Below are 21807 nucleotides of genomic sequence, written 5' to 3'. Positions count from 1 at the left end.
ATTAAAGAATTATATAAAATCTATCTTTGTATTGTTTTTTCAGAGAAAAATCAAAGACAGTTTTTGAATTAGATTTTGTAACATGTATTTCGTTTCATTTCCACCATAACTGTTACAAGTTTAAACAATGTTTTATGGAAATTCAAAGAAGCCCAGAAATAAATAAATATTCATTATGCTGTAATAATAAACTTATAAAAGCCAATTAAAAAAATATGACCAGTGCAACTAAAACGCAACGATAAATTGCATTTAACATAATGACAATCAGTCTCTTCTCTATAGCTGCGGAGCTTCCGAAATTTGTGGTTTCTGAGTTTTGATAAAGTATTTACCTTTTTGTTTCCCCCACACAGACAACTTTTAAGACATGAATGCACCCACAACGTATCTTGTGATGAAATTTTTAGATACTGATGCATCCCAAGCGACAGTATACAAAGTTTTCTTGAAAAGGCACATTCTCAAAGATAAAGTGCCTGTATAGGTAATTAGCATGTGTTACATTATTTCGTCAATGATGCAGTGAATTTGGTTAGTTCATCTTCAGTCCAAGCACTTATGTCCTGCCAAACAACTGAAAAAACACTAAGAGAAAGACCTTTCTTTAACATAACTACTAACCGGCTAATTTTCTTAAATTTTGTATATTGCTTCAGATTTCTAGAAAAAAAATTTTTTTCATGGTGTTGTTGTTTAAAACACTGTCGTATGGAAGTATGAAAAAGTAATAAATGAGCTTTAAATTAAATGCGTTGTACAATGTAAACCTTGAAACAGAAAACTTGCCTTTAGTGTTGACAGCAGGAAATAGGACTATTCGCCGTCAAGACACATTTTTCTTTACACGACTGTATTATATTGATTTAAATGAGTAACTCTGTTTAGTTTAATAATTTAATTTAATAAACATCTTATATAAAATGTTCTTGTGTACAGTTTTATACAAATACACTGTTACACATGGCATATTAATTTTAACAGAGTAAGGTGCTGACAAAATTCCAGAGTAATTCCGTTTCCCATTCAGATTTCATAAAAAGGGAATTTTCCTGCTTGTATGAGTGATTTCTCTGAACTAGCCGATTAAAATTTCAAGAAATTTTGACGAATCGCGTAAATATTGTAACCGCATAATTTTAAAATCGATAATCTAACTTCTGTTATATCAGAAGTTTAGCCGCAGTTCTCTTTGATACTGACATAATTTTCCAATTATGTGTAGTTTCTTTATATCTCGTACTTGTAAATAACTATGTGTATTAAAAGCAGCATTTATTAAGTAAACAAAAGGTAAATAGAATTATTAAACCAAATTTAATACAGCAAGATAAAATACAGTCATGTAAAGATAACTGTCTTGACAGCGAAACGGCCATGGTGAAATGGCGACAGCGAAAAGTTCTAGAACCTTGGCATGCTGTCAACACTAAAGTCAAGTTTATGGTTTTGGTGGCCATGGCTTACTCCATGATTTTCGTGGTATCCCCATGTGTTACGTGAATACATGCCAGTTCCCTCAGAAAGGCATCCCTCCTCTTAAGCAGGTCCTCATGGCTTTGCTATATTCAGATAACCTTAATCTAATCTACGCAAATTTCGAAATATGTATGCCAAATGCTAAATCGAAACGAGAAGTCTGCAGTCACTTGATAGGGCTTCCGACACATACTATAATAGTTTACTCTGTTCCATAATGTTAAAATTATTAACCTGTGATTTAACTCGACGCTTTTCTCGTAGAGGCACGAATGGAAAAGTCAGTCTTTGACTTTGATTTTTTTCGATTCGAAATTGAAAGCCGTGAGAGAATATTTGTGATTCAAAAAAACTGATTTCAGACTTTCTGTTGCACAAAATACAGCTAAGTGTGAAAAAAAGTTATCCCAACGCTGTCAACATTCCTTCCAAATTTCAATCTCTTCGAAGAACTAAAGTTCTGAAATACCTATAGCTTTTGAATTTCTGACAAATCACAAAGATAGCTCATGTGTTTTGCGGGGAGGGGGGATGGCAGCCTAGATCAGCGGTCGCCAATCGGTGGTCTGCAGAAAAATTCGGACGTTATTTATATTTTTCTGAAGATTAAGTTTCAAAAATGACGAGTAACAAAACCTATTATGGAATATAGATTATGCTTTTTTTTTTTTTTTTTTTAATTTAGCTACTACTTTTAGCGAAATTTTTTCTGAATTTAGCGACTTTTTAGCTACTTTTGCAGGTGTATCTAGCGACATTTGAAAGTGAGAGTTGGCATCCATGGATATGCTGCTGTTATCAATAATAGCTCAAACTGGAATTCCCTTTCCTTTCGAATTACAAACATATGCTATTGCAGTCGTTAATTAACACAGTTTTTCCTGCGTGTCATTAGGCAACTTGATGGATTTTTATGAGAACCATCTACATTGCATCACTGGAAGTTTCCGTTTTTGTCTAACTGTTGATCGATGGCGCCATTGTAGAGTAAGCGATGATTATATTATATTTACAATAATTAAAAATTGGCAGCATAATACTTTCACTTATCGATATTGCTTTGCGTTTGCCGGTTTGTTCTTGCTTTTCGTGAAGTTCCTTTTCAGTGAGATGGAAATGTGAAGCTTTCTGTGCAAGAAGGTAAGATTTTTATACTTCATATAATTTTCAATGTGATTCAATTCATATAATTTTTCAATGTGAACGAAATATCAGTGAGATGTTAATAGTGTTTTAATTGTTACTTGTAATCAGGGGCGTAGCCTGAATTTCCTTAAAGGCATGCTGCTGAACACCAAATGTTTCGAAAATTATATTTACAAATGTAAACTAGAATTGCATGCATTGCTTGGAAAGTTGAATATTGTTTTTGCGTTTTAATATGTTCTTTTTAAGGTTTGATTTCAGGTTTTTTTTTTTAATTCATATTAGTAGTCCGCCAAATATAAAATTATATGTGTAGTGGTCCCGTGAATTTCTAAGGATTGACGACCGCTGGCCTAGATCATAAAAACGGAAATTGTATTTCTTTAAATGAAAAGAAAGAATTGTTAAAAAAAAAAGCGAGCTGTTTTACATTTAGAAAGGAACCATAAAATAATTGATTGCGTTAATAAAATACCTTGTCCATTATGTAACAAAATGCACAACATTGTTATGTTATAAATAAGGAAACTAAATTAGTAAAAAATACAAAGGGGAAAAAAACTGTGAATACCGTTTCTAATCATGTCAACAGGACAATCAAAATTTTGCTTGGAACTGCAGTTATGGAATTAATTGGCAAACAATCAAATAAAACTATTCGCTACATTTTTTAAAGCAAAACTCAAAGGTCGTACATCAAACAGGATGTTTCAAGCCGAAAATAGTGATGGCAGATTTGCTTATTCATACATTCCAGTCTTCGACGGCTGTGTGTAATTTGTGCTAGATTAAAAGTAAGAATAAGAAATAAAATTAACGTCCTGGAGGTGAAAATCAAAGGACTCGATATAAATGGCATAACCCAAGCAATACAAGATATTCCAGAAGTAGTATTTCGGTGTTAATCGGAGCAGATTATAATTGGAACTTTGTAATTAGGAAAACAGATTGATTAAGTGTTGATGTAGTGGCGGCTGAGAATAAAGTCGGTTGACTCATAACGGGAGGACAAACGACTGGAAATAATGAGAACCGTGTCTGCGAATTTGGTCAATTCAAAGTTAGTTCATAGGTCTAATATTAAAATTTTGGGGAGACTGAAAAACAGTAGGAATTCGTGACTCAAAAAATAGAGAAGAGCGAGCAGTAAATAAAAGAGGATTTTACGAAATTCGGTCACCTTATAATAAATTGAAAATAAGAACAATTATAAGGTACGGTTGAACAATGTTTAAGATCCCCCACAAATTAATTCGAATGTTTAAGAATTAATTGAGATATTTAAGATCCCCACCAAATTAATTCGAAACCTATGCTCGTTACACTGCCCTCCAAAAGTTAAAGTACAGCATATTTTTCAAAGCTCACCATTACAAAAAGGTCAGTAACGTTTAAATTCACAGTTTATATGCATGATAGTAATGAAGTTTAAGAAAATATATTTAAAAACAATAGCTACCACTTTTTCGTTATAGAAATGAATACTTATATAGCTAAGATACAGTAACACGCCGAACAAGTATTAATTTAGAAGTCGAACAACAAAAATCAAACGCTGAAACATTTGAAAACATAATGCTGATTTTTGTTGTTTGACTTCTGAATTAATACTACTGTTGCGGAAACGTGCAAAAATTTTAAGTTTTGTTCTTGAGTATTGATCTTCAATTGTACTAGCAATTTCATTGACAATATCCAGGATAAGTCGCTTGCCTGATTCGTTGAAGTGGAGGCGATCGGATGGATGGAAATAGGGATATCACCAGCTGATGCTGTTGGACGTCTCAGGATCTCTTGTAGTGTGGTCCACTGACTATCGAATCAGTTTAAATCTGAGAATTCTGTGTCTAGTTCAAGGCAGACCAAGAGTTACAACACCTCTTTCGGCCCGAAGGAGGAGCAACATGACTGTGCCTTTGCTCATGGCAGATCATTTAGGGGCAACAGGAACAAGAATTTCAGCTACTACAGTGCGAAGACGCCTGCGCAATACAGGTCTGTATGCAAGACGACCAGTTTGTGTCCCCTTGACCCGAGAACAAAGGTGTGCCCTTTTATGTTGGGCAAAAGAACACGACTATTTGACCAGTCAATATCGGGCGTCTGTTCTCTTCACAGACGAGTCCAGGTTCACATTGGAAAGCGATTTAGGTCGTCACCTGATCTAGAGGGAACAATGCACGGATACAGCCAATCCCACATCGTGGAAAGACACAGCTATAGAGGTGGTAAAATAATGGCTTAGGCTAGGATCTCTTTTAGTGGTCGCACTGACCTGCATGTGTTCCCTGGAGGAACTTTGACCAATGTGAGATATCAAGACTAGATCCTTGATCAATATGTCTGTCCATATGTAGCTGCTGTTGGTCCTGGATTTAACGAGAATGCGCAACCGCACCAAGCTCGTGTTGCTGAAGAATATCTTAAGGGCTACGGTATGAAACGAATGGAATGGTCGGCTCAGTCCTCAGACCTGAATCCGATAGACTATCTTGGGAGACAGGTTGCTGCTTCAAGTCTCCAAGGTTGTTAGATAAGCTTTAACAATGATTACTCCATGTCTGGTTATTGTTTCTCATTTCACGGACCAACAACTTAATTGACAGCATGAAACGGCGCTGCCGCTAATATATTGCAGCTAGGAATGGACACGTTCCTTATTAGAACCCATTTTTTGAAATGTTACCACCACATTTTTTCTCAAAGAACTCTGATGTACTGTTTCTCCAAGACTGGGTTTCTCTGCCAAGAGTGCAACTTTTTGCTGTAATTCACGTTTGGATTGAGCTTTAGAAACATTCTATGTCGCATTTATTAAAGACCTGTTTAGTGAATATGACCTCTAAGTTTCTTGTTCTTGTGTTCCTTCATTCTCAAATTAGACATGAAAAATCATGCTATTCCTTAACTTTTGGAGGACAGTGTATATGAAGAAAACTCTACGATTAAACTTAAACCCTTCTTTTTGAGATACAGAGTCTCCATCCTTAAATGAATGCTTCGTAAAGGTTCCGTACCTTCTTGAGAAATTACCGCCTATATTAATTACGTTCCTTAAAGAGCAGATCAGAATAATATCTAACATCAGAAAGGCATTTTTACAAAAATTTTCAGCTGCTTCCAGAATAGACTGAGACTTTTTGCTTTTGTTACAGTGGGAAAATATATAGACACCGATGAGTTGTATTTGGACTAAACTGTAGTCCATTTTTGCTTATGGCTGTTTTACATCATCATATCGATAAGAATTCATCTCGATTTCGTTAGATGTGCGACATTTTAAAAAATTCTATTTACGTTGACGTGACTATCGAGTTGGTGAAAGTAAACTTTGCCACTTCATAAATGAATCGAAACATATTTTAAAACTTCTGTGTTTCGATCTAAAAGGGTGGAAGCATACAACACTGAATCTAGAAAAGAAATATATAGAATCAGTCCCAGTTCTTGGCCTGTTATGGAACAAAAACGAAGATGTTTTGTTCTGCAGTATTAAAAGCTAAAATTTGAATAATCTCGACCTCACTCGCAAAAAATCCTCTCGTTTATTCATAAAATTGTTCACATTTTAGGCATTTTATATCCCACAACACTGATCCCGAAACTTATAGTTCAAAGAAATTTCAAGGAATTGGAATTTAAGAATATATTGGGATACACCCCTATACGATGATGATCAATCAAAATTTAAATCGTGGCTCAAAAATGTGCATTTACTATCACATATGAAAGTACCTAGATGTTTAAATATACGTGATTCGATGAAACTTGCTACATACATTTTGTGGCGGCAGTAACATACTTATATTACATTAGCCTGTAAACAAAACAAAACCAAAAAAAATAATAAAGCAGAGTTGCATTTTATACAAGCTAAAAATCAGCTACTCCTATACGTAAAATCACCCTACAAAGGTTAGAACGTTTAGCGTGCTATATCGGAACTCATCTTTCTTCTTCTCTTCTGCAAGTTTTGAACACACAACATTACTTGTTACTATTGGTTTGACTCGATCACAACGCTCACTTGGATTAAAAAAAAAAAAAAAAAAAAAAAAAAAAAAAAAAAACGAGCTTTGGAGGTAGAAAACTCAAAAAAGGAGGCTGAATGGAAGCACAATTCCCAGTGCTGTTAACGGCGCTGGTTTATCATCTCAAAGGATGTCCAATTAACACGTTGAGCGCGGCGTCGGGCCCTGGGGAACGGCAGTGAACTTTCCGTGTGGCCGGCGTCGGTCCCTAGGGACCGGCAGTTAAATTTTGTCGGTCCATTCCCTAGGGACCGGTCCCTAGGTCCTAGGTCCTAATTTCGTTTGGCTGGCGTCGGTCCGCAGGACCGCTTGACCGCTCGCACCGGCTGAACAGAAAGGACAGCAAATTCGCCGCCGCGCTCAACGTGTTAAAGACTAGCGAAATAGAAGTAATAGCTTGAGTGGCTGAAAGAAGTTGAAAGCAAATAGCCAACCACGGAAATGACAGTCAATGAAGAAGACATTCTAATTGAGAAAAGGAAATATTTCATTGCTGTCTTCATTTCAGCGGCATTCACTGTAATCGTATTCTTCATTTCGAAGGAACGTGCAGCAATTGCTTCCATGATTACTTTCAGCTGCTCTTCCATCTTCTTAGTCATTGGCCAAGAGATTCCGAAAGCTGACACTATTTGTTGCGACCTAGTGGCTGTATACTATTAATAACTCTGTTTATGTCTTCGGAAAACAACTTCCTTTCGTAAACACTGCCAAATTTCTGGGAGTCACCTTTAATAGATCCTTCATTTGGTCAGCGCACATTAATACTACTAGGGGAAAAATTTACGCTATCATGCGGAAACTTTTTTTTTTCTACTCTCAGAAAACTCAGGACTCAGCATGACCAGGAAAAAGCGTATTTATACCACCATCATCCGTCCCATCTTTTATATGCCTCGATTGCCTGGGCAAATGCAAAACGCAACGAAATTAAAAAATTGCAAACCATCCAAAATAAATTTTTACGACTAATTACTGGAGCACCTTACTTCATCAGGAACAAAAATCTTCATAGAGATCTGAACATCGACTACGTTAAGACCCACCTCAACAAATTGAACGAAAGTTTCTATCAAAAAGCCATCCATAACCACTTTGCTGATTTTTCTGACGTGCTAAACTATGTAAAAATCGATGACGACTATTTGCTCAGCCCTTCACAGCTCATGTCTTTAATATGTTAAGTCAAAACAGCTATCTCATCCCACGTCGGACTTTGGACGCTTTCTCCATACAAGTTTCTGAGTCACTTCATATTTTCACAAGCATCGAGCATCAATAGAGTACCGAACGGATAGAGCATAGACCTACAGATCCGCAGATCGTCAGTTCGATATTCAGTGGGTAACGACTTTTAGAAGTACTGGTCTTCTCCAAAATCTCCAGCAGTTTCTTCACTTCCCCAAGCCATGTTTTTGGGTCATTTTCTTTCTTTTGAATGCTGATATCCCATCTTGAGATCTACTCATGTAAACCTCATCACCATGCTCATTGTGGAAACATCTCAGGTTGCAGGGAAGTACTGCTGTTGCAGTAGAAATCCTGCATAATCACGTTCGTATCAAAGCATCAACGTATCAAAGTCTTTTTAAGTAATCCCTTCGGTTGAGCAGGGGAAAAAGTAACGCTTTTTTATAATTAATAATGATACATAACAAAATAAATAGCTGTAAAAAGTTTCTTGATTCCCAAAATCTTTCGCAGAGTAAACTCTAAAATGCAAATCAGCTTTCTTTGAACTGCAAAGCTGACAAAAAATTGCCTCGTCCTAGGTCTTATTTATGCGGAGTTGAACGGCTTGTGGATGTTTCGAGAAAAGTAGTTTATAGGGTTTTGAAAATTCGTTTTCACAAATCTTTCAAAAAATGGCTGACTCAACGAAAAACACTGTAAGTATGAACCGTCAGGAGGGTTTTTCTCCATATTTCGCTTTCTAGTTGAGCTAATTTAACATTTTCAACGTTGTTGGATTCAGAATTAAAAAAGATGCAATTCTAATCAAACATATAGTATGGTAACAAATTCAATTACACACAAAATAAAACCTAAAATTATCCTTTTAAAAGCAACAAATAAATAAATAAAACAGTACACAAAACCAAAAATGCAATCAAATTAATTTAAATGTTTATAGAAATATAAAGCGCTAAATAATTAACGTAAAATAAAGATAGATGTCGTTTGAAATTTATATTCTGCTATCGAATTCCTTTTACAGTAAAATGTACTTCTGCAGTAAATGGAATAGGTTTTCCCATGCCCTTTCGAAGTTATTCACTTTACGTTATACTGCTGAAGTAGACTGCTGCTGCATACGTTATACTGCTGAAGTGTAATTTAAGGTAATTTACCTACTTTAAATTATAGTGTTCAGAAAAGAGGATCATCCTCTTTACACAACCATATGCTGAAACCTGAAAATTCTAATTAAAATCTATCGAATACGAATATAGTGCTTCAAAGACATTAGAAGAATATGATCTCTCACACAAAATGGCGTCAGTGATGATGTCAAATTATGAAACTGTCAGAATTCAAGAATATTCAGGGGGATTGAAAACCCATAGGAGTCTGTTTTCATTAAGCAGTATTCGATTAAACGGTTTTTTACCTTTTTTTTCTTTAAGTGCCCAAGAAATATCGCAACGGATGCTTCACAAGAATGGAGAGCTTTGGAAGCTACGAGAAATCCGAGTAAGGAAATAACAAGTTTTCTCGCATGCCTCAAAGTAACATAATTTCTGCATCTTTGAAACCGATTCCAAACTACTGTAGATGTTTTTTCATGAACAAGTACAGAAGTTTAGATCAATTAAAAATAACCCACGTGCAATAACCTGAAGCCGACAGTCTTTATCCATAACAGCCAACGAAACAGATCAAGAAATGTCATTTATTTAAATGCAGCTTTTGCAGTCTACAGTATAAAAAGTGTGGATGCAAAATACCTGTACGTAGTTCACTTGATCAGCATGATTATCTACTTTCGTGAGCTATAATAGCATTTAACAGAGTTGAGCGGTAGTCCAAACTCCATGGTATGAGTTTAATAAATAAGTATAATAAATAAGTATTGAGTATCTTGGAGTGAAATAAACAAGCATTTACGCCAGTCCAAATTCCATGGTATGAGTTTGAACTCGCGTAAATGCTTGTTTATTGGCGTATGTCCTTCCGCCTTTGTCGCTGGTCTAATATCGATGTACCCCTGTGGTGCATAGTGGAAAACGCTGACTGTGATGAGACGGCTAAATTACATATGCTTTCGGTCATTTCTGATAGATGTTTGAGAAACAAATGCTCGAATATTTGTAGGATAGACATGGTTTTTATAGAGATGTAAATCAGTAGTTTGTTTTCCCTGAGCCGTAAAAGCACCATGGGTTACGAAGAAACTGGTTGGATAAACATCATTGTTGGGAACTAGAACAAAATGACACCAGTTTTTTCACAGACTGATAAAGATTCTGTTCGAAAGTAGATGATGGTCATCTAATTTCATGCGCTAATTGTCACAAAATCTTGGAAGAGGACTAATGGTTTGAGTAGGAATGTGTCTAGGCGACCTAACGAACCATGTACGTCATTCTGACAGGTAAAAGGTACACATACTAGATTATTGGACCTTTGATTTTATCTTTTGCTAAAGCCATCGATTGTGTGTTTCTTTTAATGATAAATAATGCTTGATGTTACAGAACTCAATATATGGGATTTCAGAGTATGGAATCGAGCGCATGGAGTGGCCGGCATGTCCACTTTGTTTAAATTCAATAAACGCTTAAACGAAACTTGCTATTGATCGGAAAAAACTTCCTATGACGTTTTGAGAACTAGAAAATGTCTCAGAATTTTGTTGGATCGTTTTGTAAATTCCATGCCACATGCATTTAGCATTTTTAGTAGTTCGAGATTACGTGCTTTATTGATATCGCATGGAATCCTCAGAAAATCGCCTTGTTAAAGTTCTTTGCTTTCGTATACTGAAACACTTGAAAACTCAACAAATACTTGAGAGAGTATTTTTTCCTGAAATGAATAGTCAAATTTTCTTTCGCATACTTTGGTAAAACTAAATAAATATGTATTTTCATTGTAATTATATTATTGCAATTATTAATTCAATTATTATTGCAATTTTATTAAAAATGATGACTGCAATTTATGTATTTCTTCAAGAAAGTAATTGATCCTTTAATTTTTTGAGCAATATAATTTTCAGCTAATTCTTTTCTTCCCATTTGCTAAAAGATTTTTATCGTAACTGGTTATGTAATTTACGAATTCTAACACTTGTTGAACTGATTTTATTAAATTTTAAATGCAGAGGTATAATGTTTTCTTATTTGTGAAATCATTCAGCATACAAAACAAGCAAGTGTCTCTTTAATGCAATATGTTGTTCCAAGAGAGAAAAATTTTGAGTTTGTAAAATTTGCAGGAGCTGAAAAATGTATAATTTATTTGCTGTATAACAAGTTATAATGGAAATGACTTTTTCAATTATTTTATTTTGCCCAGTTACATCAATTTATAGTAATAAAATAAGTATTATTGCGGTAAAGTGTTAACAGGATAAAGAAAATTCACCGAAAACAGTTCTTAGCGATTTTGGTCTAAATTACATTTATTAGGCTGTAAAGGTTAGTTCAGATTATGCTTGTTGGATTTTTTACATAACTTGTTATCTACACTATGAACATTCTACAAATTTCTTCTTTACATTCACTTTCGTGAGAGCCATTACTGATCCTGAAAGTATTTCATCCTGTGATAAATAACTATAAACTTTATGCATACATTGTCCACTTGAGGTATATCTGGGTATTTATGCTTAGTAAATTGCTTTCGATGACTTGGGCCGTTTCTGTTGATGACTCACTTCTCTTGGAATGTAGTCACTTTTGTGATTTTGCAAGGAATTCGCTCGTAGTTCTACGAATGCTGATACTTTAGATTTAGTCTTCCGCATCTTCCACTTCCTCCTCACTGCTGCCGCGAAACGGAAGATCCTTGTTTCCAGGAAGTCATAGACGGTGAGGAATGATATTCCTAGCCACAGGCCAACATATCCACCGATGAAACTGAGAATGCCAATAGGCTAAAGAATAAAGAGAAGAAGAAAATTATTCAAAGTTGCATCTCATCTTTTACCTAATTATTTAAAACCAATATGAATGGAAAATTTTTTGCTAAAGTATATCATCGAAATGTTTCGATTCTCTAAACCACACATTTTGGATCTTGTAAATTTAACGTATAATAAATTCTATACTGTTCTCATATAAAATCGTAGATTAGGTACTCAGCTCTTAAATGATGGGTAAAAACGGATATGAAGTAAAATTTGACATATTGTTGCGAGCATACGGGTTCGTAATATATTGAATGCCCACAGGTCCGATGATAGGTTGATAGAATATATTTTATCAAAAGAAACATTTCAGAGCTCTGGAATTTTCCACAGAAATACTTATACAGGTGCTCACGGTATCACTGAGTATAATCAGTAGTTACGCTTCAAATTACAAAGAATCTTTCAATGCAAAGCCCATCTAAAGAGAAAACTAATTCCGAAACATCTCAGTACTCCGGGCTCGCGCTGAACTAACAACCTGTAACAACAACAAATGAGAGCGGATGTTCTATCTGGCCTTATACAGGGTGTTTCATAGATCATGGGACAAACTTGGTGAGGTGGTAACAATAAAATAAGTATTATTGCGTAAAGTGTTAATAGGATAAAGAAAATTCACCGGGCATTTTTACGAGACTCTCGTTGACTCACTGGAGGACCTCGTTACACGACTATTGCGTTTCTGCCTTAACCCGTCATTTTTAACCCTACATTCCTATAAAAAATGCATGTTTTACTACGCTCCGCCACCCCTCTAAGTTTGTCCCATGATCTATGAAACACCCTGTATAGTTTTCACCCGGATGCCGAGATATTTCTAATACTTTCTGCTTCTCGAAATTACTCAAAGACATTGTGAGGGTCGAATTACGGTTACAGCTAATATAGTGATAAATTACATTTATTCAATTATTATAACGATCACGATGATGCAGGGATGTTGCCAAATGGTCGCGAAATTTGGAGACATTAGAACTTTAAGACGAATTAATATATACGACAAGACTTAGTAGAATTTTTTCCCTTAGAAATTTCTCAACGAAGGCATTTTTACTTTAATCAGATATCCCTTATATGTTTTGCCTCTTATAAATGTACAAACAATCAAACTTCGAGAATTAATCAATTATAATGGTTGATTTGAAAGTTGCATAATTGGACAGAAATTTTAGGAATTTAATTTAGAAACTACTTTTCTTCATATTTGGTTGATTAGTTTTTTTTTTGTGAACTTTTTAGCCTATTTATAACAGAATAAGATCTCTAAACAATAATAGCTTGTCCTAACCCATACAGCCAATCAGGAACTGACTGCATGGGAGTTTTCGTGCTTTTGTCCCATGTATAATGCGAATACAACGCAGTTTCGTTTAGATAATCCTCCGCTATGGTTTGGTTTATTTTATTTGATTATGGCAAAGCACTCGAAGGCTATCTACCTAAGGGGAAGAAGTCCTTCATGGAAGACTTTGTATGGGAAACGGGCTTGTATACACATTGTACATGGAGCAAAAACACGAAAACGCCCATGCAGCCAGCCGGGATCCGAACCCCGGACCGAACTACCAGTGTTTAGCGTGCTTCTTTTAGGCAGATAGCTTTTGCGTACTTTACCGTAACTGATTATTGCCATTGCGTACCTTACATTAATTGGGCAATTTTAAATGTTTGTAATTAGCTCTCACGAAGGCATCTCTTCCCATAGGTAGACAGACTTTGTTAGCTATTGTATGGGAACGAGCAATAGAATAAGATACTGGATATAGTAGACTCGAAATTACTATCGAAAGTACAGGACTTTGTAGAATTAAGGAGCCCCGAGACATTAAATGACTTATTTGAACATGAAATTAAACATAAAAGTAGACGTACAGAAATCGAAAAGGCTGAGAAATATAAATCTGCTTATATTTCTCAGCCTTTACTTTTTTTTACAATTAATATGTGTCGATTTGAGATCACTGAAAAAAGCATTAAGAAAGTCGAGTGGAAAATTTTATAGTGAAACATTTCCCCACCCAAAACACTTTCAAAACGTTAGCATCGTTCCCAGATTATGCTCGTATTATAGCAAATTTATGAAAACCTTTTCAGACGTTGAGCCATTTTGAAGTTAAAAAGGAAAAAAAGCAAGGTTTAAATGATCTGAAGCGTGTAAGTCACTTTGGTCACTTTGTACAGCTTTTATTGTTTGTTCGTGCTTTTGTATTTGCCCTTTTTCATTGGAATTTAAATAGAAAATGGTCTGAAGAGGCAGACAAGGCCTTTGAGAGCCTGAAACAGGCATTCATCACAGTCCCGGTTTTAAAAGTTCCTGATCCGGGGGGGGGGGGGGAAACTGATAAATTTTCATGGACATTTCTGATTTTTCAATCGGAAAATTTCTGATGCAAGAGCGGCACCCGATAGCGTGTTTCAGTAGAACTATGATTCCAGCGGAAAGAAATTATTCCATTGACTGAATGAAAATCCTTTATGCGTATACATGCGGTGAAAAAATTGAGAGTTTTATTGCCTGGGGAAACAAGGCAGAATATTCACTATCTTGCTGCGTTAACGAAGATAGAAAATGCAAGAAATTTAACTACCAAGAAAGATTAGATGGATAATCAAAAAGGATTTAAAACTGAAGGAGTTGTTTGAGATCAAATATCAACCTGAAAGGGAAAATAAAGTAGTATTTACCTTATCAAGAATGAAATAAATAATAATATTTAAATGGTAAGGACGATTTAACAACAAATTTTACAAGATATGAGTAGACTTATCCACCAAATTTTTTCCAGTCGCTGCGTCGCTTCTTCCCACAAATCTTTCCTCCCTCGAATAGAAAAAATTCTGGAAAGAGTTTTCACAAAGAGAGGAAACTTTGCACCCGAAAGGCGGAAATCCCCCATCTGTTGAGAACCACTGTTCTAGATTTAAAGGCGAAGTTTTTTTGGAGATGAGGAATGAACTTGGGAATATTCATTCAAAGGCCTTTTTCCGCATAAATTAATGGTAATTACTTCTTTGCTTTGCTGTATTTCGAGGTACGAAAAAAAGTGAAGGTTTTCATAAAAACGTTCCACGTTTGCAAAGCAGAAGATATCTGTATAAGTACTTTCTTTACTTACATATTACATAATAGTGAATTCTGGAACGAAAACAGTAATTTTCAATTAAAAAAATTTGATGCTTTAACTAAGAAAGTTAATATTCTTAAAGATGTTGCTATTGTCTCTCGAATTTATCCTCCTACCATCATTGACAGCTGCCAAGCACGTATAGTGGTTAGTGATACTAACTGTCGTATTGATTGCACCGGTTTGAATATCGAAGAAGGAACTAACGTTTGTAAGCGTATGGTGACTGTGCGGCAAGGGGGCACTCAAAATACAATGCTAGCCGAATGGTCACTCGAGAGGTTAATGGTAAGGGAAGAAAGGGTGGGAGAGCGCCTGGATATTCTGCCTCAAAACTGGAGAGGACTGCACGGGTAGTACGTCTGGACTATATCTGCATGACAAATGGTGAATTTCTAGACTCCCACCCACTTATGCCTGTACCTGCACCATTAGTGACACTGCGTATGAGAAATTTCCTCATCTCTTATCAGCTTTCCGAATTTCATATGGCATATGAAAATTAAGTCATCTCACTAAGGATATTTCAGCTTCTATTGTTCTTTCGCGTTCCATTTTAAGCTCAACTGCCTGCTTTGGAAATGTCTCAGACCAGCGGTCGCCAGCCGGTGGTCCGCGGACTACTGATGGTCCGTGCAAACTTTTTGATGGTCCGCAGAAAAATTGGAACATTATTTATATATTTCTGAAGATTCAGTTTAAAAAATGACGAGTAACAAAACCTATTATGGAATACCGGATTACACTTTTATTATTATTATTATTATTATTTTTTAATTTTAGCTACTACTTTTAACGAAATTCCTTCTGAATTTAGCGACTTTTTAGCTACTTTTGCAAGTGTATCTAGCGACATTTGAAAGTGAGATTCGTCATCCATGGATATGCTGCTGTTATCAATAATAGCTCGAACTGGAATTCTCTTTCCTTTTGAATTACAAACATATGCTATTGTAGTCGTTAATTAACACAGTTTTTCCTCCGTTTCATTAGGCAACTTTATTTTACCATCTGCATTGTATCACTGGAAGTTTCCGTTTTTGTCTAACTGTTGATCGATGGCGCCAATGCAGTAAGCGATGATTATTATGTTTACAATAATTAAAAACTGGCAGAATAACACTTTCAGTTTATTGATATTGCTTTGCGTTAGCCGGTTTGTTCTTGCTTTTCGTGAAGTTTCTTTTCAGTGAGATGGAAATGTGAAGCTTTCTGTGCAAGAAGGTAAGATTTTGTACTTTTCATATAATTTTTCAATGTGAACGAAATATCAGTGAGATGTTAATAGTGTTTTAATTGTTGCTCATAATCAGGGGAGTAGCCTGAATTTCCATAAAGGCATGCTGCTGAACACCAAATGTTTCCAAAATTATATTAACAAATGATTTTTTTTAATTCAGATTAGTCGTTCGCCAAATATAAAAATATATATGTAGTGGTCCGTGAAGTTCTAAGGGTTGATGACCGCTGTCTCAGACAGTATGTTTTTCTTGCACCCTTTAAACTAATACGAAAGCTGAAATATTCTTGCGAAAAAGACGGAATATTCGGTCTTCATTCATGTGTAAAAAAATTCATTTTTAGTAAAAGGAAGTAAAAACGATTTACACAAAGGATTCTCTTATTTGAAGAAAAATTACTATTTTCAATTTTAGAAGACTAAAACTATTCTTCATGTTCTTAGAAGTTGACGAAATTTTCTTCTTCCACAGCAATCTTGTGAATGACGTTGCTTCTGCTCCTATCAAGGGAGTATGAAAATATATTCTGAGCGTCAGCTGTATTCTTAGCATTACAATCCGCGTTCCATGCACTGTAACTTTTACTGCAAGAACTGCAAGAATTAACAACAACGCTTTGGGATAGCCGGACTGGTAAACAACTACAGTTGGTTATAAACTTTGCGTTTATTTATGCTAATTTTTACAACTGTTTTAATTAATCTGGGTTAATAGAGAAGAATTGCCAAAAAAAAAATCTTTCGGTAGATTTATATGACTATGAATCGCATTTAGATACTTCGAACGTTGGATACAGATTATATTCTGATTTTGCTGCCAGTTTTACTTAAAAATTCGTTAAATTAAAAAATATATTTGATACTAAAGTTTTTTATTTGCTAAAAATCTTTCATTTCGAAAATCTGAAACAAAAGAATAGTTTCTGGAGGACGATTATTGAAGGAAATAAAGAGTACCATGTACAGTTTTCATGTAAATAGTTTTATAAAAGCAACCCAAGAAACAAAATTAATTCTCTGACACAAATCAAACTAAAATAAGTCAGGTATATGAAATTTATTGAGTTTTAAAAGGCCAAGGGTGGTTTCATTAAGTGCGTATCTAAGTGAAGCAGGAATGTATAATATATTATTTATTTATGAAAAACTTGGCTTACCTCATATCTCGGAGTGTAAGTGAATGTCGTAATTTCCAGATTTTCGAATATAATATGAACTAAAGTTGCACACCTGAGGAGAGAATGTAAGAGATATAAAATACGTAGTTCTGAAAAAAAATGGTACACAAAATTCTGCATTTGAATTTTTAATTAGTACTTACGATAAGTCACTTGTCGTGACGCAGCTTTTCTGAAATAAGAAATATAAAACCTTAAACACTTTTTGTGTCATAATTTATAAAACAAAATTCAACGATATAAATCATATTTGGTCAACAAAATTGCATAAAATTTAAAGACTGAGCAGGCGCAACTTTCATCGCATATTCATTATTCCGACGAATTCAATTATCTGAAGTCAAAGTAATTACTAAGACTGATGACAGAATGGCACAGCAAGATTAAACAATTTTTAAAATGTATTTACGAAATAGCTCCAAAGACATTGTTTAGAACAGAAATCCTCAACCTTTTCTGTCCCATGGAGCCCTTTCTCCTTTGCTAAACCATCATGCCCCCTTCCAAAAATCCAAAAATATATATGCGTTTATTTAAATTTAGATGATTTTTAATATGTTTTTAAATTAAATAACAAAAAGTATAGAAAAATGTTGATAAATACCAAAACGGGAACAAAAGTAGTTTTTTATACTTATAAATAATAAGCTGAAACTAAATACTTACAGGTATATAAAAAGGTGACCTCATTCACCCTTCCTGAAATTATGAAATTCCTTTCCTGGGGAAATTTCCTAACGGCTAAATGGGCTAAAATAAATAAAAATAAATCTTAATATATTCAGCAAACAAATAAGACCGTCTCAGGTTTATTACGTTTGAGGCTTAGTTGTATGGAATTTCACTTAAAATAGTGTTGATACTAGTACTGGTTAAGGCGCAATCATATTAGCAGAGGTTTCACTGTATTGTAATAGCGTCGAGTTGATACATTGTAAATTTTAAAGAGTTAATAAAGGGTACTTTTAGCTTTTCTTTCGTGCAGTTACTACTCTTACAGTTTTCACACAGAAGTTACTCTAGAGGACTCTACAACGTATTGAAGACTAAAATTGCCGAAGAGTATGGAATTGTCAAATCTACCTTATCCATAGTATTTAAAGATCGTGAACTTTTCTTAATGCTGCTACATTGGGTTCCGGAAAATATCCAATCGACTCTACAGTGTAAGTACAAAATTGTCAAAACTTCTAGAATGGTTCTGTCTTCTAGAATGGTTTATCAATATGCGTGCTAAAGTGGGCCTAAAATTCAGTCTAAAACAAACAAGATTGCAAAAATGTAGACATTAAAAATTTCACTTGTTCCACTATTTGGCTGTACTGGTTCCAAAAGAGACACTCAATTTCATCATTAACGATTTTAATGAAGCATATAAAGTTGATCAAGAAAAAGCAAACAACTGGTGGTAGGAATTTGACTAAGTGAGAGAAAGACAAGCGTCGTGTGATATCTACAGTTTTGATGAAACTGTACTTTTTTCTTTTTTTTTCCGCAAGTCGTATCCTCGAAAGGAAAAGTGACAAGTGTCAGCAAACTACGTTTAACTGTTGTCCTCATGTACTGCAGTTGGCAGTGATAAACGCTGTGCTTGGGTGTGAAAAAGTCGGAGAATCTCCGTTGTTTTAAGAATATAAATAGTACTTTTCCTTTCATCTACTCTCAAAATAAAAAAACTTCGATACACACCTCATCATTTCATAAGTGGCTTCTTCGTTTAAATACTCGAATGGTGGTTCAGAATAAGCATATTCTAATGACACCGAAACAGGTATACAGCCCACGATATACATGATCTGAACTTAACCAATGTAAAGGTTCACTTTCTCCCGAAATGCAACAAGCCGTCTTCAGCCTTTGAAGCAAAATTGTATTATTATTAGAAACAGATCTTATTGCAAGCGACTTGTGAGAGCTGCAATACATGCTGCTGAAAAAGAAACTTAAACGCCAACTTGGAGTGCGCTTAATGTAGCAAATGCTGGAAATGTATTAAAAGCTGAAATGCCGCATGCTAGAAATCCATGTTATCACAGCACACAACGATTTCGCAGAGCTTTGGAAACATTATCCTGTTAACGAGTTAGATTGTGACAACGATAGTACTTCACATGAAGAATGGAATATTGTATAAGAATTTGCGAACCCAGTTATTAATTTTGAGGAATTAGGGCGAATGACGATGTGGCCACGTGTACGTAAGTGGAATCTGATGTACAAGCAGTAGTGGTTGAGGTGTAACAAATATCATCAGAAGGATGTTATGAGGACAATATCATTTCTCCATCCATCAGGAAATATTGCAGGCTTTGAACATTTTCGAACATTCTGGTGCAATATTCAAACAGACTCTTAATTGTATGGAAACCATGAGTATAGTTGACCATGAAGTTACCAAGCACTTTCCTTCCCGTCTGCGAGAACGCAGTATACAAGAATGTTTCACCAAAAATTATCTCTGAGTACATATTTTAATGTAATTAATGTAGTACTGTAGTGTTTCCTTTGTTGACCTACATAATATACTATAGTAAGTATGCACCTATATACTGTAAACGGAAACGGTTAATGGGCAGAACAATCTATTCCAAAATTTGAGTTACGAACGCTTAATTTTTCGGTCTGTTGGGTTTTGTGTTAACGAGAGCAATTGTGTTGCTCTTTCATGTTTCATTCATTTTTTTGATTTACACCTGTTTTTATATTCTATGTATTAGCTTTCGAGTTTTGCTGCACTTAAACTATTTATTTCTAGAACTGTTAGAAGTAGATGGCAGGAGATATTTTTATAAATCCTAAATAATGTCAGAGGAGAACGGTATAATTTATGCAATGAAAGAATGCCTACTCAAAATTAAATTAAAAACTTGTTAGAGCATACTCTTGTTCCTTCGCTATCCGCTTCCTGAACCTGCACTTCATATCTTCTTATTCTAGAAATAATATTGAAACACAATAATAAAAATAACACAAAAATAACAAATAATTTGAGTGTTTTGAAAAAAGTTGTTACTATCTCATTTATAGAACCTCAAGTTTTAAACTCTGATTTTGATTTTTATCAGTTATTTTGAAAATTTCTGTTTCTTACTTGCATGGGGCTGAGCAACTCCTCGCACACTGAAATCTAGCTTCCCTGGCGAAATTCGGAATGGCTGTGATTAAAAATATGAATAATGAATCTCTTATGATTGCAAAGTTTAAAATCAAGCAGCTAGCATTTGCTTACTTTACATTATAAAACTACAAATATGCTTATCTTAAAAATCTGAAAGAGTGTATTTCCAGAGAAAATAATTTTAAATGCATAAGATCGCAGCATGCTAGATGTTTGTGAAGATCTCTGTAACAATTATGCAAGATAAGCAGAAAGAATTTTTCGTTTTACTGAAATAAATAAAAACTAATTCTTTAATGTAAATAGCTATAAATAAGAGAAGCTAAGAAGAGGGAAAACAGAGATAAAAGCAAATTCTCCTTAAGTCACTCTTGAGACCGTAACACTTGCAGTAGATGAAATATGTCGCTCAATTGCGAGTTTATAATTGTGCCATTGATCAAAGGACCCTAAACACTTGTACAATGAAAGTGTGTTCTTAAAAGAAAACGAAGCGGCTAACTATCGCTAAAGATTAACATCACCAATCTGTGGTCCTCCACGTTCCTCTGGGCTTGCACTATTGTTAAGTTCCATTGATACAAAGCAACATATGTAAAGATCATAGAAATTACAGATTTGCTTCCTCGAGCTATCTTAAAATGCTTCGTTGGCATAAAGGAGCCAGAATATGTGCCATACTGTAGACAAGGTTGCTACGAAATCCATGCTTACATGACTCGAGGTCCTCTTCAGTGGTGTTTATGGTCCGATTTTTTAGGTAGACCGTGGACCACTATGAGGGATCTCGTTGCTCCCAGTACATCAAATGGTATGGTCAGAACGAAATGGTAGGTTATACGACCAATTCTGTAGCTTTTAGTACGATGACATGGTTGGTCTCAAAAGTCTTTGAGTTGCGTAAATCGATTTCGTTAGCGTATTCTTACCTTTTTCTCATTTGTTGGTGCTGGGAACAATTGAGACTCACTCACTCCGTATTCTCGGTTGCAACAGCCGGAGCTTTTCAAGTTCATGGGGGATCGACTACAAGCCCGTTTGTTTATAAATTTACTGCATTGTGTGTGCAGCACTATTACAGGATAGTTAAACGTAATCACACTCAACGTTGATCATTAGCATACCCGTCCATATTCGTGTCATGTAATAGTTTCACGGATGTATCATGTTTTCCCCCCTTTATGCGCAAATTTAGTAGGTTTATAGCCCAATTTAGGCCCTAAGTGCACACGTTAGCTAGAAGACAGGTTTCAAATATTTGCTATCAACGAGGGCAGTCACATCGAAAAGATCCTTTGAAGAAGCGAAAATGCACATGCATTTTGCTCTAAAATGACCCTTCGATTTCTTGTG

At 35.0% G+C, this 21807-nt stretch overlaps 1 protein-coding gene across 1 annotated transcript in view; it reads right to left on the bottom strand.

Annotated features, from left to right (window-relative positions):
• Positions 1-11034: 11034 nt before the first annotated feature.
• LOC118191015 (epithelial sodium channel subunit beta-like) overlaps positions 11035-21807 on the bottom strand; it is a 44713-nt gene continuing 33940 nt past the window's right edge. The window contains exons 8-12 of the mRNA XM_085807097.1: positions 20428-20491; positions 20218-20269; positions 17480-17508; positions 17316-17388; positions 11035-11757 (exon numbers count right to left, since the gene is read on the bottom strand). Of these exons, the coding sequence (XP_085663223.1) occupies positions 11491-11757; positions 17316-17388; positions 17480-17508; positions 20218-20269; positions 20428-20491 (485 nt within the window). The 3' untranslated portion in view covers positions 11035-11490. The remainder of the gene's footprint in view (positions 11758-17315; positions 17389-17479; positions 17509-20217; positions 20270-20427; positions 20492-21807) is intronic.

This window comes from Stegodyphus dumicola, chromosome 1, assembly GCF_044657685.1.
Source record: "Stegodyphus dumicola isolate Sdum_Otavi_A_Nest chromosome 1, ASM4465768v1".
In the NCBI taxonomy this organism is placed as follows: Eukaryota; Metazoa; Arthropoda; class Arachnida; order Araneae; family Eresidae; genus Stegodyphus; species Stegodyphus dumicola.
The sequence above is the reverse complement of the archived record's forward strand: the minus strand, read 5'-3'. Positions and strand labels throughout refer to the sequence as shown.